Source organism: Hippopotamus amphibius, chromosome 16 (genome assembly GCF_030028045.1).
Source record: "Hippopotamus amphibius kiboko isolate mHipAmp2 chromosome 16, mHipAmp2.hap2, whole genome shotgun sequence".
NCBI lineage: Eukaryota > Metazoa > Chordata > Mammalia > Artiodactyla > Hippopotamidae > Hippopotamus > Hippopotamus amphibius.
Genome location: NC_080201.1, coordinates 17996211 through 18013607, shown reverse-complemented (window position 1 = coordinate 18013607; position 17397 = coordinate 17996211). Strand labels below are relative to the sequence as shown.

The 17397-nt window shown below is 40.4% G+C and overlaps 1 protein-coding gene across 12 annotated transcripts in view; it reads left to right on the top strand.

Annotated features, from left to right (window-relative positions):
- Positions 1-17397, top strand: part of ZFP90 (ZFP90 zinc finger protein) — a 51873-nt gene that overhangs the window by 2507 nt on the left and 31969 nt on the right. For 3 of the 12 annotated variants that reach the window (XM_057711539.1, XM_057711538.1, XM_057711540.1), the window contains exons 3-4: positions 8726-8852; positions 9192-9287. In XM_057711539.1, coding sequence (XP_057567522.1) covers positions 8726-8852; positions 9192-9287 — 223 coding nt within the window. Of the gene's footprint in view, positions 1-8725; positions 8853-9098; positions 9454-11328; positions 17386-17397 lie in introns of those variants that run through there. The other 9 variants (XM_057711543.1, XM_057711541.1, XM_057711535.1 and 6 more) reach the window with 8 other exon arrangements.

Below are 17397 nucleotides of genomic sequence, written 5' to 3'. Positions count from 1 at the left end.
TAGGGAAGTGGGGGCTTTGTGATAGGAGTGCAGTTTAAATAGGGCGGCCAGGGTAAAACCTTATCCTTATTGAGATGATACCATCTGAGCAGATTTGAAGGAAGTGTGGGAGTTAGCAGTGTTCAGTTCTGGGAGAGAGTGCTCTGGGTAGAGGGAACAGTGGAATGCATGTCTGGTGTGTTCAAGGAGCTGCAAGGGGAGGCTTTTGTAGCTTGAGCCAATGTTTTTGAGCAGGGAACTGTACACTTTCTTAGTTTTAAAGATTGCTGTGAATGATGTGCAGGAGCAAGAGTTTGAAAGTTGGGGCTCCTGTGAGACTTTCTCCCAGGACTTGGCTAACAAATAACTGAAGTGGCCCCACAGTGGGAGGGGAATGGGAGCAGAGATGGGCTGGGCAGGATACCCCCAAAATCCTTGGGATCTATGGATTGTTAGTAACTATAACTGTGTAAACACTATGCGTTTTTTTTTCCATTATATGTGTACTGTGGTTTTAGTTAGGATTTTGAAAAGGTGTTTACCATTCTTAAAGTTGAAGCCACCAGAAAAGTAAGAAATGGGGAAAGTTTTATAAGAAAAAGCTGCTTATGGAGACCAGGTTTCTTGGTGTTCTATCTTGAAGGGGAGGAGATACAGAGGGACCAGGCCCTGGTCTCTGTTGACTTCAGATCCCAAGAAAACTCTGTGGTTCGGTCATCAGGATGAATAGACCCAGCAAAAGCTGGCTTAGGTCACTGAAACTCAGGCAAGATGCTCCAGGGAAACCAAGCCACCTGCTGAACCAGGTCAGAATGTTTGTGCTTAGGGATATTCAAGCTCCCTCTGTGCGGTGGTCCCCTTTCTTAACCTCTTCCTGAGCTGACTGATGCTTCTTTTTAAGCTTCAGCTCAGATGCTACTTCCCCTGGGTAAGGTCAAATGCCTCTCCTGTACATTTGCGTAGCACCTGTGCACACGTGTCATAGTACCATCTTATGTCATATGCAGTGGTGTGCTTACCCATCCATCTCCGTACTGGGCTTTCTGCTTTCTTAGAGCAGGGCCATCTGACTCCTTTCATCCTTTGCTCCAAAGTACGCAGCAGTAAGTGGATATCACATAAGCAAACATTAATAACCACTTAGCCCCAAGCAGTAATTTTATACTTTCTGCATTTTCTGCTCCTCACATAGCAAAAATGTAATTTTTCCAGTTGCAGTGATGCTAATTTTCTGATGAAGCAATTGCATGAAACAGTGTGACTTTCACTGAACAGTTTTAAGAACTTTGTTTTTAAGACAACGTTGGGATGTCAAAACCTATTCCTTTGACGTATTTCAAAAATATGATTCTTTTCCTGACTTTTCTATGCCTTGTACTACTTTTATTAAAATATATTTTATTAAAGTATATGAGCACACATAAAATATAGACTTTTTAGTAGAAAAAAGTTGTTTATGAGCCCTCTTCTTTGGCACTTCTGTATTTGTTCTCATGAATTTCCTTCTTTTCTCTCTATGCATGTTTTTCCCTTAAACATTTTCAATTATAACATTTTAAATTTCATATAATTTTATGAAGATTTTTCCTTTATTTTTTAAGTCACTTTTAGTGGCTGTATTATATTGCTTTCTATGATATACCAAAATTTATTTAACCATTTCTCATAGGACATTCAGGTTGCTTCTAAAGTTTCTACTATTACAAATAATACTGGCATAAAATCCCACTGGTTACAATAGATAATTTTTTTTAAAATATTTTATTTATTTATTTGGCTGCATCAGGTGTTAGTTTTGGCACATGGGCTCCAGAGCACCTGGGCTCAGTAGCCCCATGGCATGTGGGATCTCAGTTCCCCAACCGGGGATTGAACCCACATCTCCTGCTTTGCAGGATGGATTCTTTACTTCTGGACCACGGGGGATGTCCCATACAATAGACAGATAATTAAAACAAATTTTTTTTTACATCTGTGTTCTTAAGTGAAGCAACCCTCAGAGCAAGAGAGAGAGAGAGAGAGAGAGATCTTTGGCAGGTTTTGGTGGCATGCTTATTCTTGATTTGTAGAAACATTCAGATTGCTTTTCATCTTTTTCTGTCGTTTGATAGAATTTACCTATGAAACATTTAGATCCAGGATTTTTATAGAGAGGATGACTTGGGAACTATTTTCTCTATTTCTTCCTCAATTATTTTCTCTCCTTTTTTGTGTCAGCATTGGTGATTTAGGATTTTAAAATTATCCACTTCACTAAGATCCTTCACATTTCTTAACACACTGCTGGGTATTTTACTGGTTTATCCCATTATTTTTAAATTGATTTATTTTTTATTTCTTCTTTTAGAAGATTTAAAAACAGAGGTTTTTCTGTTCGGCCTGTGTTTAAGAAGGGCCAGCTTTTAGATTTGGCTATTAATGCCATCGTTTTGCCATTTGCCCCTGCTTTTTTTATAATCCAAGAATAGAATTCACTAATCTATAATTTTTTTTTAAAAATCCTCAAAATGACTTCTCATTTTTCTTCAGAAAGAATTACCCAGACTCTGTTCATTCACTCAGCAGACATTCTTGGAATGCCTGCTCTGTGCCAGGTGGTGTTCTTAACCAGGGTCACACTTCAGAACCAGTCAGGAGAAGGTACCTGCTTCCTGTGGGGTGGCAGTAAAGCTTCAGTGAGAAAATTTAGTGAGAGGGTACATGGCATGCGGTGAGTGCTCAATAAATATTAATTGTTGCTTTTTTGTAATGAATCACATGAGGAGCTTTTAAATGTTGCCTGATAGGGTACTTCATGCATGGCAAATTTTTCTAAATGACCCATGTGATTCTGGAAAATTCCTATATGCTTAGTTTTGGAAATACTGAAATGAAAAGGAGTTTGAGAAATTGTTTAAGGAGAAAAACATGAAAATATAGCTATAGTTCTGAAATGGAGACGTGGACCAAATACCAAAGGTGGCTGGGAGAAGATGAGGGATCTGGAAGAGCTTCAGAAGGGAAGGGACCATTGAATAGATTCTAGAAGGATGGCATGGAATTTTTCCTGTAGAGCTGAGGGAAGAAAGTAACATGATGGTCAGAATAGGAGGTGCAAAGGCAAGGAAACGTGAAAGAATGATGTAATCAGGGCAGAGAGTCCACTTATCTGAACATGGGATGTATGGCAGGAGGCAAATTTTAAGAGAAAGATGATTCAGTCACCTAGAGAGAATGGCCTGAGGTAGAGATCTAGAACAAATTAGAACAATGTTGTCCAAAACAAATATAAGCTACACGAATAATTTTATATTTTCTAGTAGCCACAATGTAGAAAGAAACGGGTGAAATTAATTTTAGTAATGCATACTGTTTAACCTAATATAGCCAAAATCTTATCATTTCTACATGAATCAATATTTTTTAATTATTAATGACGTTTTACATTTTTTTTGGCACTAAGTCTTTGAAATCCAGTGTGTTTTACTCTTACCTGCATGTCCTCATTTGGACTAGCCACGTTACAAGCTCAGTATTCACATGTGGCTAGTGGCTAACAAATTAGACAGCATAGATCGAGACCATTAGGCCATTGCGTGGCCTAATAGCATTGTTGGCAAGGGAGGATTTGAACTGGGTTTGAAGGAAGGAGGGAGGAACTGAATATAGGAGACATTTTTGAGGCTCTTCTAGGGCATAAAGGAAAAATGAAGAGTCAGGGGTGAGGTCCAGATTTTCAGTTGGAATGCTGTAGATGACGATGCCATTAGCCTCAGTAGGGCGTCTGTGTATATGTGTGAAGGCTAACAGTAATCATAATTACTTCTCTCTGTACTCGCTTGTTAAGGATGCTGTTAACTCTCCACTTACCAAACTGTTATTGTGTGGTATCAGAGAGCACCAAGTACTTGAGTGAAAACACCACACTGTATCCTAGTAAATTTAACGTGTTCTAATTGGATAAACTAATTTGGTCGTAGAGGGATAGTTTTTATATTAGTATAATTGTATATAATATAAATATTATATTTAATAGTATATTAAATATAGTAAATGTTGCATATGGCATAAATATAATATTTTAAAATATATAACATAGATTATTTTTACTTATCAGCTGCCAGGCTCTGGTTTTTAGCTTTGCAAAGTTTCAAAACTACAAAATTTCCTGAGTTATAGTTTAGGGGATTTTTCTTGCAGGGTTGGTATATGGTAGAGTTGGAGGAGCGTATCTCTTTGTAGTTGTGCATGTTCTACCCTTCTGCTCTTAAAACTCTTACTTCTTCAGGGAATCCATGTTATAGATGAGAAAATTGCATCTCCAGGAGGTCTGTGATTTGCCCAAGGATATTACACACTTATTAGTTGTGGAACTTTTTAGGGGCCCATGAAATTGAGTCTTCTCAACTTAGTATGTACTGTTTCCAGTTCTTTGCTTTCGGCTCCATCTTTTGGCCAAGGTCCTCTTTAGGTCAGGATGAGGTAGGGAAACATTTACTACTTCTTGTTAATTTTTGAAAGGTATTGACTATGAGGTCCAGTTATATCTGGAAGAAGGATAAGCCATGTTTATAGGACGTCACTGGATCATTTTATTACAGTCTGAGGTGTGCCCTGCATTGGGAATGCCCTGAAGTTGATCTGATTCAGAGTGGCTGACTCACACCAAGGCTCTCAGAGTACATTTTACCCATTTAATTTTGCAAACTCTTGACTGTCTGTTATGTACCAAAATGGTTCTGGCCTCTGGAGATCTGAAGGTGCCTGAGACAAGGTCTTGACCCTCTAGAAGCACAGTGAACAATAGGTAACAGTCACCATAATGTAGAGTCTTATGGGCTGTGCTGAAGAGAGGCCCAGGGAGGGCAGCTGTGGCTAGGTGCGGGCTTAGCCCAGACCTGAGGAAGAAATGGGGCCCTCAAGGAGAGAACTTGACTGAGTCTTGGTGGGAGAATAAGTGTTAACCAGGCAGAGGAGGGAAGGCCAAGCATCTTGAAGCAGCACTTGCAGAAGAGGAAGAGATCGTTTTATTTCAAGGAGGTGTAAGTGTTCCCCACACTGAATCATGATGTACGAGGGGAGGAGAAGCCAGAACTGAGGCTGAGGAAGTAAGGTGAGGACTAGGTTAGGAAGGGCTCAGAAGCTCATGCTAAGGAGTCTAATTTTAATCTCATGGAAAATTTATTAAATATTAATGGAGCACTCACTATGTGTCAGGCCTCTTCTAGCCAGTGGAGATTCAGCCACAAAAAAAATAGGTAATATTCCTACTCTTCTGAAGTTTACATTCTGCTGTGGGATGCAGACTGTATACAAATAAAAATATGACATGTTAGGTGTAAGAGCTATGAAAAAGGAAAAGAACAGAGGGTGACAATGCAGGTTTGAGGGGTGCTATTTTATATGGCATGGTCAGGGGAGGTTGCTCTGGTGAGGTGACATTTGAACAAAAATCTGAAGGAAGGGAGTGGGGAGCCACATGCGTATCTTCAGGAAGAGGCTTCCAGGTCAGGGAACAAGCAGAGCAAAGACCTCAAGGCAGAAACATGTGTAGTGTGTTCCAGGAGTTGTAAGGAGGGCAGGGTGAGTAAAGGTAAGAGAGCAATAGGTTGGGATGAGGTTCAAAATGAAGTTGAGGAGATAGTAGGGGCTCAGATTGTGAGGGGCTGTGTAGCTACTGTAGAGACTTTGGCTTTTACATAGGATGAATTGGGGTGCCATTAGAGGCTTTTAAGCAAAGGAATGACTTGCTCTGAAAGGTTTTAACAAGATGAGTCTAGTTGTATGGAAAACAGACTTGGGAGGGGTGGGGCTTGGGTGGAAAAGAAGAGACAAGGTAGGAGATTGTAGCAGTGGTCCAGGTAAGAGGTGATGGTAGCATGGACTAGGTTGAGGACAGTAAGGATAGGGAAAAGTGGGAAGAAATTAAAGGTTTGTATGCATGATCAGATTTGTGTTTTAGAGAAATGACTCTGATAGTACATAGGAAAGAGTTGGTGGGACCGTGAGTAGCAGAACAGAGGTTAGTTGTCCTGCTAGCGCAAGAAATGAGTGACCTGGACTGGACATTTGTTTGCTGGTCAGCACATTCTTTACCATTAGTTCAACCTATTTGGGGAAGCAGAATAAAGTCAGGAGGCCACTTGTTAAATACAGGGAACCAGTTAAGCAAAGGAGTCCAGGTTGGTTGCCAGCTCTGTGTTCCTAAACCAAAGGGGCTGTATGTTTAGAGGACAGAATAGGAATAGAAAGGTGTTACTTCTCACAACCTAACTTAAAATGTCTGCCTTGGTCAAAACCTTTTCCCTGCTGGCCATGTGCATCCAAGTCTAGCCTCCCTTCTCTAACTTTTCAGTCCCTGAACTTAAGGCCCAGTGCATAGCCTACCTTGAAACTTCTCTCCTGTACCCAGTTTACCCTGCCCAGAACCCTGGTAGCACCTCACTGTACTATGTATTGTCTCATATCGTGCTCTAATAAATAACGCAATTTAAAATAAACCGAAACCTATTCAAGGACTGCAGTGTTTTTCATTTGCATTCTTATTCTGCCACAGTTCATATGGTAAAGCCAGGCACCTAGTAAATATCTAGTGCCTTTTTTTGTTCTTTTTAAGCATCTAGTGTCGTCTTTCCTGGCACAGTCAGATCCCTGACCTCTGTCAGAAAAATCTACCACATTTCACCCCTTTGCTCTTCTTGTGGGGACACAGCTGCATTGTTGAGCAGAAATGTGATACCGAGGAGCCATTGTGTATAGATGTGGTCATGAACCTCGCTCAGTAGGAGATGGGGCCACTGCCCTTTTCTCTAAAATTCAGGTCTCAACTATGTCCTTAAGACTCAACTCAGTCAGGAAACAGATATTTAGTGTTGGGTCAGGTACTTGCTGGACATTGGTGTTTTACGGTTTAAGAAAAAGAAAAAGTACAGTCCCTGCCCTCATGATGCTCACCATCTAACTAGGAAAACAAGCATTAAAGAGATTATTAGGTCTATTCGAATAGTTGTGGATGTGCACAGTGGCTTAAAGCACATAATATGGGGATTGACCTTCCATTGGGGATCAGAAGACCTCACTGAAGACCTGCTATCCTACACCTGAAGTATGGAATTAGGAAGGGAAAGACGGATGGGAAGGTGGGGAGAGAATGATACCTTCCAGGAAACTGAGAAGTCCAATTCATCTGTATCTAAGCATACAGGAGGAGGGCATGGAATAAGGCAGAAGCCTCCATGTAACTTTCCCTCACTGCTCCAGCGAACTCATGGCTCTGCTTTCAGTGTCTTTTCATACTGATTGTCTTTACATACTTTATTATGTACTTCTTGAGGCAGAAATCTAACCAGGACCAAAGGAGATATTTCAAGTCGGGCATGGTGATAGGTGTCTCATGGCTTAACAAGGCCTGGTGAGGCAAGACAGAAATCAACCCGTGAGCATCAGAACTGACTATTCGGAGGCACGAGGGTCCTCAGCCAGCCTAGTTTCAGTAGGTGGTGACGCAAATGTGATTGGAGTGGCGTAAAGCATGAAAAGAGTATGTATTGCAGTAATGTTTGTAATAGCAAAATACTGGAACTAATCCAAATATTTAATAATAGGAACTGGTTCATTTATACATTTACCAAGTTGTTTTTAAGCATCCACTATGTGCTGGGCATCAGTCTGGGCACTGGGGGGGGACATATAGCTGTGAATAAGGTGGGTTAAGTCCCTATTCTCACGGAGCTTGCTGTCAGAGAGACAGAAAAGCTAACAAGAAATCTCAGATAATGATCAGAAGTACAAGCATCCTTTTTCATCTGAATCTATTTGGTTCCTGAGTTCAGGTGGCAGGAATTTGGACAGTGAGAGTACCTGTGCTAGGAGAAAAATTAAGCATGCTAATATGGTGCATAGTAAATTAGAGGGAGGTGCTAAAACGCCTTTTCTGAGACGGCAGTGCTGGATGTGAGACCTAATGACTAGTGACTGGTTGTCAACCACGTGGCAATCCCAAGGCCCAAGGTGGGAACGAGCTTGATATATTCAGGGATTGGCAAGGTCTGCATGGCCAGAGCCCAGTGAGTGATGGGGGAGTTTGAATTTTGTTCTAGTGGGGTGCTGTGGGTTTTAGGCAATGGGTGTGTTATGGTACAACTGTACTCTGGAGTGCTATGAAGCAATTCAAAATAATAAGGTGAAATTATACATAGCATTAAGGGAAGACTTCCAAGATACATAGCTAAATGTAAAAAACAGGATGTAGAACAATTTGTATGATATTTCACAAAACAAGACTTTGTGTGTGTGTGTGTGTGTGTGTGTGTGTGAGAGAGAGAGAGAGAGAGACAGACATGGAAAGGGACTGTTAAGTGTGTACACCAAGCTGTTAACAATGGTTATTTGTAGGGAGTTTAGTGGGATTGGTGATGGGGGTGAAGGAGGGCTGTCACTTTTTATTCCCTGCTGTATTTGGGTTTTGTAACAAAGAAAGTTCATGGGCAGTGGGAATTGGTGATTTGTATAGAAAGGCTTGGCTTTGAAGGGAGCAAGAAGAAAGCTAAGTAGTCTTACAGGATTGCAGGATATACCGTCCCTCATGACTTTCCTTTAGATTCTCTATAAAATTACGTAACAACTAGTATATATAACCCAGCATTGCCCCCTCAGGATATCAAACATGTGACCACCATTTCTGATAGACCCTACAGTAGGTTCCCCATATTGCCATGGGAACATTTCTGGGGTTGATCCCTACTTGAGCAGGAATGTGTTCCTACAGGAATCAGTGACATTTAAGGATGTGGCTGTGAACTTCACCCAGGAAGAATGGCACCACGTGGATCCTGCTCAGAGGCGCTTGTACAGGGATGTGATGCTGGAGAACTATAGCCACTTGGTTTCTCTTGGTAAGGACCACATCTCATTGTCTATGTATTGATGGGTTTTTCCTTTCTCAGTTGCTAGGGTTGTGGGACTCATAGTTTGGGTGACTGTGAGTAGAGTGTTTAGGGTTAGAGCTTGTTCATCTTGTTGGGACCCAGCTTTATGGGTTTCTGAGCCTGCTCTTTAGATAAAATGTTTTTCTTTTGCAGGACTGGAAATAGGCCATTTGATTGCATGACTCCTCAAGTTGCACCTTTTTTTCCCTTCAGAGTTCCTGAGGATCAAGGCCTAGTACTGACTTGTAGAGGGGTCTTTATCTACTTGCACAAACAACCAAATCTTGTGTATTTACCCATGAGCAGGATATCAAGTTTCCAAGCCAGAGGTGATCTTCAGATTGGAGCAAGGAGAAGAGCCATGGATAGCAGAGGGAGAAATCCAAAGACCTTTCTGTCCAGGTAAATGAGGGAGAATCAAGCATGTAGGACACTGGCACAGCCGAGGGAGAGGGAAGCGCCTTCACATTGCTGCCTTGGGAGCTCCTAGACCTGTAGAAGAGGCTGCACCGTCTCCTGGATGACACCTCTGTATGTCTCCCTTCTCCATTAGGGTGTCTTGCTGCTGGTAGGTCTTGAAGGAAGAGGTATCCCTTTTTCCTTTCTGAAAGTAACCCTTTGTCCTATACTCAGAATACCATCTCTCCCTATCCTGTAACCCTACTTCTGGGTTATTTTCTCCTCTGGTGTCGTCATTCTACCTTTGTTATTTAGAAATCTCTTTTCTTACTCATTCAGACATTCATTGAACTTCCATGTCTCCTTGTTTTGTCTTGCTGCTTTCACTGTCAGGTGCCCCAGACTTGTAGGAAATACCCATAACCTTGATTCTCCCTCCCTCCTGACTTCTTTCCCTGACTGCACTCCTGTACCACCTATCTGGGGAGCAACACCGTCTTCCACCGTCTTTCACTCCTGCCCATTTGATTCATTTCCTCCCTCCACAGTTCTTGGAGCATCATCCTCTCCTGGTTTCCTCACTTGTTCAGTGCTTCTTGGCTTTAGGTCCTTGGCTTTTCTTGCTTTTCCCTCTAAGTGAATCTGCCTTAAGGAGCCTGACTTCCAGCTTCCTCTCCTTTCTTTTTATATTACCTCCCTGTAAAAGGCTGCCTGCCTTCTGGTAGTTGCAGCTGTTGTTGTGTGCTGTAGACTCAGAACCATCTTTACTTGTACCCTGGTCACTTTTTTTTCTTCTCACAGGACCCCTCTACTTGCAAGTCCCACACAGTTCTTATTAAAGGTGTAAAATCTAAGTTAATCATCTTGCATCCCCAGTCAGCACATTCTGCTACATTACCCATTATTCATTTCTCCCCTTACTCATTAGAAATTACCAGGTTTCTAGTCCTTCAGACCAGACACCATAGTCAGTGTAGTCTTTTTCTTTCAACCCAAGCTATTTTCCTCCTTTGAGAAGTATCTTAGATTTTCCTGTCTTTTAACTTGGACTAGTGACATCCTAAACCAAGCCCCAGACTTAGATTACTATAATTCCCAGTTGAAATTGCTCACTCTATTTTATCTTTTTTGTAATCCATATTGGATTTTTTAAATCGTAGTTTTTTTAAGATGTAATACACACACCATAAAATTTACCTTTTTAAAGTGTGCATTTCAGTGGTGGTTTTGCACATATACAGAGTTGTGCAGCCATTACCACTGTCTAGTTAAGCAGAACATGTTCAACACCCCAAAAAGAAATATTACACCCATTAGCAGTCACTTTCCATTCCCCATTCCCCCCAGCTCCTGGCAACTATTAATCTACTTTTATCTCTGGATTTGCCTATTCTGGATATTTTCTGTAAATGGAATCAAAATATGCAGCCCTTTGTGACTAACTTCTTTCACTTAGCATAATGTTTTCAAGGATCATTCATGTAGCATTGCTGAGTAGTATTCCATCGTATGGATCACATTTTGTGCATCTATTCTTCACTTCATGGACCATATTGGATTTTAATGCCTTATCTTCATAGACCACCCACCTCTGAAAGAACCTTTCTGTTACTCTCTGTACCTCATTATAGGAAGCAGAAACTCCCTTGATTTAAAGGTCTTCATCATACCTTCCAGCATTATCTTTCTATTCCTGCTAAAAAAAAGCTCCACCTAGGTTGAACTTCTTTTTGATGTTCTCTATAAGAAGCATACACTTTCCCTCATTAGATAATACTTTCTGCCTATCCAAAGCCATCTATTCTTTAAGTTCAAGGTCTGTCTAATCCATAAAACCTAATATATGCTAATATATTTGTTTCTTCCCTGATCACAAATACTATTTATATCATCTCCACCACACAGATTCAGATTTAATATATGCCATCTGATGGGTTTTTTTCTTTTAGTTGTCAAAAGATTGTCTTGTTTTTATTCTTAGATTTTTAAGCCTCCTGGCAAGTCTTTTTATTATATTTCTAAATATTTTCTATTTGTGTTGCAGAGCATATAGAAGGCAGTCAGAAAATTACTTGATTGATTGTTATGGAATCTTGCTGGGGAGAGAACTTTCTCATTCATTCATTTCAACAAACATTTCTTGAATGTCCTACTGAGAAGGATTCTAAAAGGAATACAAAGCATTCTCTGTCCTCAGGAATTTAGAATTGAGTCTTGTTCCAGGGTAAGGAATTTGGGGGTTTAGGGCTCCTTAGTTACTATTTTTTTCCCCACCTAATATTGTACTATGAAACTTTTCAAACGTTCAAGTAGTTGAAAAAATTACACAGTGAACACCATATACCTACCAGCATGATGCTATAGTTGTTAACATGTAGTTATATTTGCTTTATCACATATCTCTTCATCTATCTATCTGTCTTACTTTTGATGCATTTCCTATTGAGTTGCAGACATGAGTACATTTTACCCCTACATGCTTCAGCATGTATATCATTGATAGAGTTCAGTATTTGTTCAGTTCTTTTTGTTAGAAAATATTATATACAGTGAAATATACACCTTTTTAAAAATTAATTAATTTTTATTTTTGTTTTTTGAGGTGCACCAAGTTCAATCATCTGTATTTATACACATATCCCCGTATTCCCTCCCTCCCTCGACTCCCCCCCACCCTCCCCATCCCAGTCCTCTAAGGCATCATCCATCCTTGAGTTGAACTCCCTTTGTTATACAGCAACTTCCCACTGGCTATCTATTTTACAGTTGGTAGTATATATATGTCTATGCTACTCTCTCACTTTGTCTCAGCTTCCTCTTTACCCCCCGCCTCCCCAAACCTCGAGTTCTCCAGTCCATTCTCTGCATCTGCGTCCTTGTTCTTGTCTTGTCACTGAGTTCATCATTACCATCTTCAGATTCCATATATATGAGTTAGCATACAGTATTTGTCTTTCTCTTTCTGACTTACTTCACTCTGTATGACAGACTCTAGGTCTATCCACCTCATTACATATAGCTCCATCTCATTCCTTTGTATAGCTGAGTAATATTCCATTGTATATATATGCCACATCTTCTTTATCCATTCATTTGCTGATGGGCATTTAGGTTGCTTCCATGTCCTGGCTATTGTAAATAGTGTTGCAATAAACATTATGGTACATGTTTCTTTTGGGATTATGGTTTTCTCTGGGTATAAATATACACCTCTTATATGTACCATCCATTTGATTTTGACAAATGCATTCTCCCATCTAACCCAAACTTCTACTGATATGAAACATCTCCATCATTCCAGAAACCTCCTTCCCGTTAGTTTTTAAAAGGCTACCATTCTTAGAACCTAGACATTAATTACTTTTCTGCTATTATTATTCTGAGGTTAAACAGAGGTTTAGAGATCAATTTTTTAAGCATATTAAAATAAATTGTTTTTGGTTAAGAGAGGTGATTAATGTAGAATCAGAACTCAAATAGACTAAAACCACAGCTCCGATTTTAAGGGCAAGGATGTTTGCCTCCTGAAATATTACTTTTTTTTTCTGCTTGGTATAGCCCTTGATCTCCAGTTATGTCAAAGAATTATTTCAGTTAGATCACTCTTGCAGATTTTCTCTGCAGGGTTTGAAGATCTGAAGCCTCAGAGGTGACTTTAAGGAGATTATGGAATGCATGTATTAGGAAGATAGATTCTGTGGCAGTTTGTAAAATGGCTGGGAGGCATGGATAGCAGATAGGTCTGTGCAAGATGGACTGTGATCCTATTCTATTTGTATCTATGCCTAACTCTCTCATGCTCACCTATTCCCTTATTCCCTAACAAGCCCTCCTACATGGGTTTCCTCATTCTGGATTTATCCTTCACTCTGGATATGCAGTCTGCACTGTCTGTCACCTCACTCCACTCTTCCTTTCTCCATTTTGGGTCTTCTCCTGAAGCTACAGGACTAATTTCAAAGCAGAGTGATGTATAATTTATATCTCTTTCACTTCCTCATTCCTACTGTAGCAGTTTGTTTTAACAGGAGGGAATAGGGGACTTTTGCACTTTGGATGTCTTTCAGACTGGAAGACCAGGCCTGAAGCCAAATCTTCAAATCTGCAGCAGAGCATACTTGAAGTATCCCTTAGCACAGATGATCTCTCACATGCCACGTTAGAAGACACTTGGGATGTTAGTGACCAGTTAGAAAGGCACAAGGAAAACTGGAAGAGACATTTGGGGCCAGATGCATCCACCCAGAAGGAAATTATCACACCAGGGGAAGCTTGTGAGCAAAGTAAATTTGTTGAAAATTCTAGATTGAACACAGACCTGGTTACACAACTGAACAGTCCTCCAAGGTCTAATGAATGTGACACATTTGGAAGCAATTTGGGACACAATTCAGACTTAGTCAATCAGAATAATATCCTTGCAAAAAAGAAACCTTATAAATGTAATAAATGTAGAAAAGCCTTTATTCATAGGTCATCGCTGACTAAACATGAGAAAACTCATAAAGGAGATGGAGCTTTCCCCAATGGTACAGATCAGGGAATTTATCCTGGAAAGAAACACCATGAATGTACTGACTGTGGGAAAACCTTCCTTTGGAAGACACAACTTACTGAGCATCAGAGAATTCACACTGGGGAGAAACCCTTTGAATGTAATGTATGTGGAAAAGCCTTCAGGCATAGCTCATCCCTCGGTCAGCATGAGAATGCTCATACTGGAGAGAAACCCTATCAGTGCAGTCTCTGTGGGAAAGCCTTCCAGCGCAGCTCCTCCCTTGTTCAACACCAGAGAATTCACACTGGAGAGAAACCCTATCGATGTAATTTGTGTGGTAGGTCGTTTAGGCATGGCACATCCCTCACTCAGCATGAGGTCACACATAGTGGAGAGAAACCCTTCCAATGTAAGGAATGTGGGAAAGCCTTTAGTCGATGTTCTTCCCTTGTCCAGCATGAGAGGACTCATACAGGAGAGAAACCTTTTGAATGTAGCATATGTGGGAGGGCTTTTGGTCAGAGTCCATCCCTTTATAAACATATGAGGATTCATAAGAGAGGCAAACCTTACCAAAGCAATAACTACAGCATGGATTTCAAGCACAGCTCATCTCTTAATCAAGATGAAAACACTCTCACTGAAATGAAATCCTATCATTGCAATGACTGTGGGGAAGACTTCAGTCACATTACAGACTTCTCTGACCATCAGAGGATCCACACTGGAGAAAACCCCTATGATTGTGAGCAGGCCTTCAGTCAACAACCTGTTTCTCATCCTGGCGAGAAACCCTATCAGTGTAATGTGTGTGGGAAAGCTTTCAAAAGGAGTACGAGTTTCATAGAGCATCACAGAATTCATACTGGAGAAAAACCCTATGAATGTAATGAATGTGGAGAAGCCTTCAGTCGACGCTCATCACTGACTCAACATGAGAGAACCCACACTGGAGAGAAACCCTATGAATGTATTGACTGTGGGAAAGCCTTCAGTCAGAGTTCATCCCTCATTCAGCATGAGAGAACTCATACTGGAGAAAAACCCTATGAATGTAATGAATGTGGGCGAGCCTTCCGAAAGAAAACCAATCTACATGATCATCAGAGAATCCATACTGGAGAAAAACCCTATGCTTGTAAGGAATGTGGGAAAAACTTCAGTCGAAGCTCAGCTCTTACTAAACATCAGAGAATTCATACACGAAATAAACTCTAGGAAGCTTGACATTAAGGAATGTGCTGAAAGCTTTAGCTAAAATATTGTTCTTATTCAGTATCAGAGGATTCTTACTGGAGAGAAAGCTTGAGAATGTAAGGAATTTGTGTGCACACGCGTGTGTGTGTGCACATGTGCATGTGCACACTTGTGCATGTTGTGTGTGGAGAAAACTGTGCTAATGTATTTTTTTTAATAAATAAAAGCCACATTCTCTGGGACTTCCCTGGTGGTCCAGTGGTTAAGACTCTGTGCTTCCACTGCAGGGGGCATGGGTTCAATCCCTGGGCGGGATGATCCTGTATGCCACGAGGCATGGCCAAAAAAGGAGAAAAAAAATAAATAAACCAGGAAGAAAAAAAAGCCACATTCTCAGATTTGATTACACACATGTGTAAAAACAACTACAAACATCTTATATAACCTGTTAGAAATGATATGCCTATATATTGGACTTTGTAAACCTTTTGAGTATATGTTTGCAGGAGATCACCAACTTTCAACAATTTAACTTGTAACTCTCACTGTTTACAGCCTTTTTTTTTTTAAATAAATAAAACTCCCAGTTATGACCAAAACTCATTTTTAAATTGCTTGACAACTGCATTCAACTTCAGCTCTTACATTAAATTTACCATGGAAACCAGTTTCACCTCCAGGAATTCACCATTCAAAGGATTAGATCAACTGGTGTAACCACTTCATTGTACAGATAAAGAAACTGAAAGCCAAAGATATGAAGTGGTTTTCACAGCGTGATACAGTTTGTAGTGGCAAAACTGGGTGGAAAATGTAGGTTTCCTGGATCTTTGTCCCCATGGTCTTGCCACTGAAAAGATATTTTGGAATTCAGGGCTTTAAAATAAGCTTTTAAATAAATCAGATGCACAGATATTTAATGAGCACTCAGGAGTTGAATACTTTGGGAATTCATAAAAGCATAAGAAGCAGCAAGACATATGCAAATTTGTCACAAACCTATTTAAAGCAGCTTTTGTTGGAAGCTTACAAACCAAAATGTTAACAGAAATTGTAAATAGTTGAGCTACTAATGACTTCTTTCCTTTTCCCATGTATCATACTTCAGCTAACACGTCAGTTTCATAGAATTATGAAGTCTTCCTACTGTGCTTTTCATGATCCTCCCATGAAAAAGCACTGCCCCAAGCTTCCTATATTGATTTGATCAATGGGAAAACAACACAGAACTAAGAGGAAAAAAATTTCCCCAAATTAGTTTTACTGTAGATATACTTCTTGAAATATAAATCCAATTATCCATTGCCATAAAGTTTGCCTTTAAGTCAGTTTGGAGTATCATGTAGTGGATCATTTTGTGTGCCAAGGAAATTTTCACTATTAAAAAATTAACTTTTTTGGCTCTTTGGTGCTTTTCCATCACTAAAGCATGATGTAAGCTTTAATAGCCCACTCTAGTCCTTAATGTCCCCTAAAGCCTGGCATGGGCTGTTCTAAAGGAATATCCAAAATCTTTGTTCATTCATTGGCACCAGTAGTGCAGATAAATTTGGAAGCAGCTGTGGAAATTGACATCTTTTGTGAAAGATCCTCTGTTCTCCCCAAGATAAGCAAATTTTCCAACCCTAATGAATCCTGGGGAGGAGTGATATGGGGTGGTGTCAATGGTGAACCTTTCCTACTGGCTTCTTTGCATGCCAGGTAACAGGATCCATCATTTTTGTCTCATCCTGGACAACATGAGGCAGCTTCCAAACATCCTTCATAATTCTCTACAGGAAAGATGTGCATGGGGCCTGAAATGTGGGATGTGTAGCCCAGTGAGTTTATCACATGTGGAGCAAGATGGGATACTCTATAGCAGATCTGCCCTTCCAAGACTTTAACCATTCAAAAATACCTTGTTGATGTTCCACGCTTAGCATACACACAATGCCAAGACCATGCCTGTGTTGTCTGATACATAGTTTGACAATGGGTAATTCTGCTTGGGACCTCCTCTACTGATTGGCTAGGATGCCTCAGGACTCATTTTGCTGTTGATTGGGGATCCCCATAGTGGACTGTTTGCAAGAATGGCATGAATTATAACTGGTTGAGTGCTACGCAACTGTTGGAAGTTTATAAAGACTTAGTTCCAGAAGATCTAAAGGAAACCACTGGTTTGTGTGTGGAGCCTGGCCTAGATCCAACCAATCTCTGAATCTCAGCACATCATCATTGGCAGGGAGGGCAGCCAGGATGTATGTATGACTGATTGAGCAGAGGATTCTCTAGTCCCTGCAAACCATTCACCACGCACTTATGAACACCCAGCTTATAGGCCATATGAAATACATCCTTGTAACATCGTTGTATTATTTCAATAAATAGCCTTCTTAGTTGAATGGGAGTCAGTTTGTCTTTTTCCATTTTCAG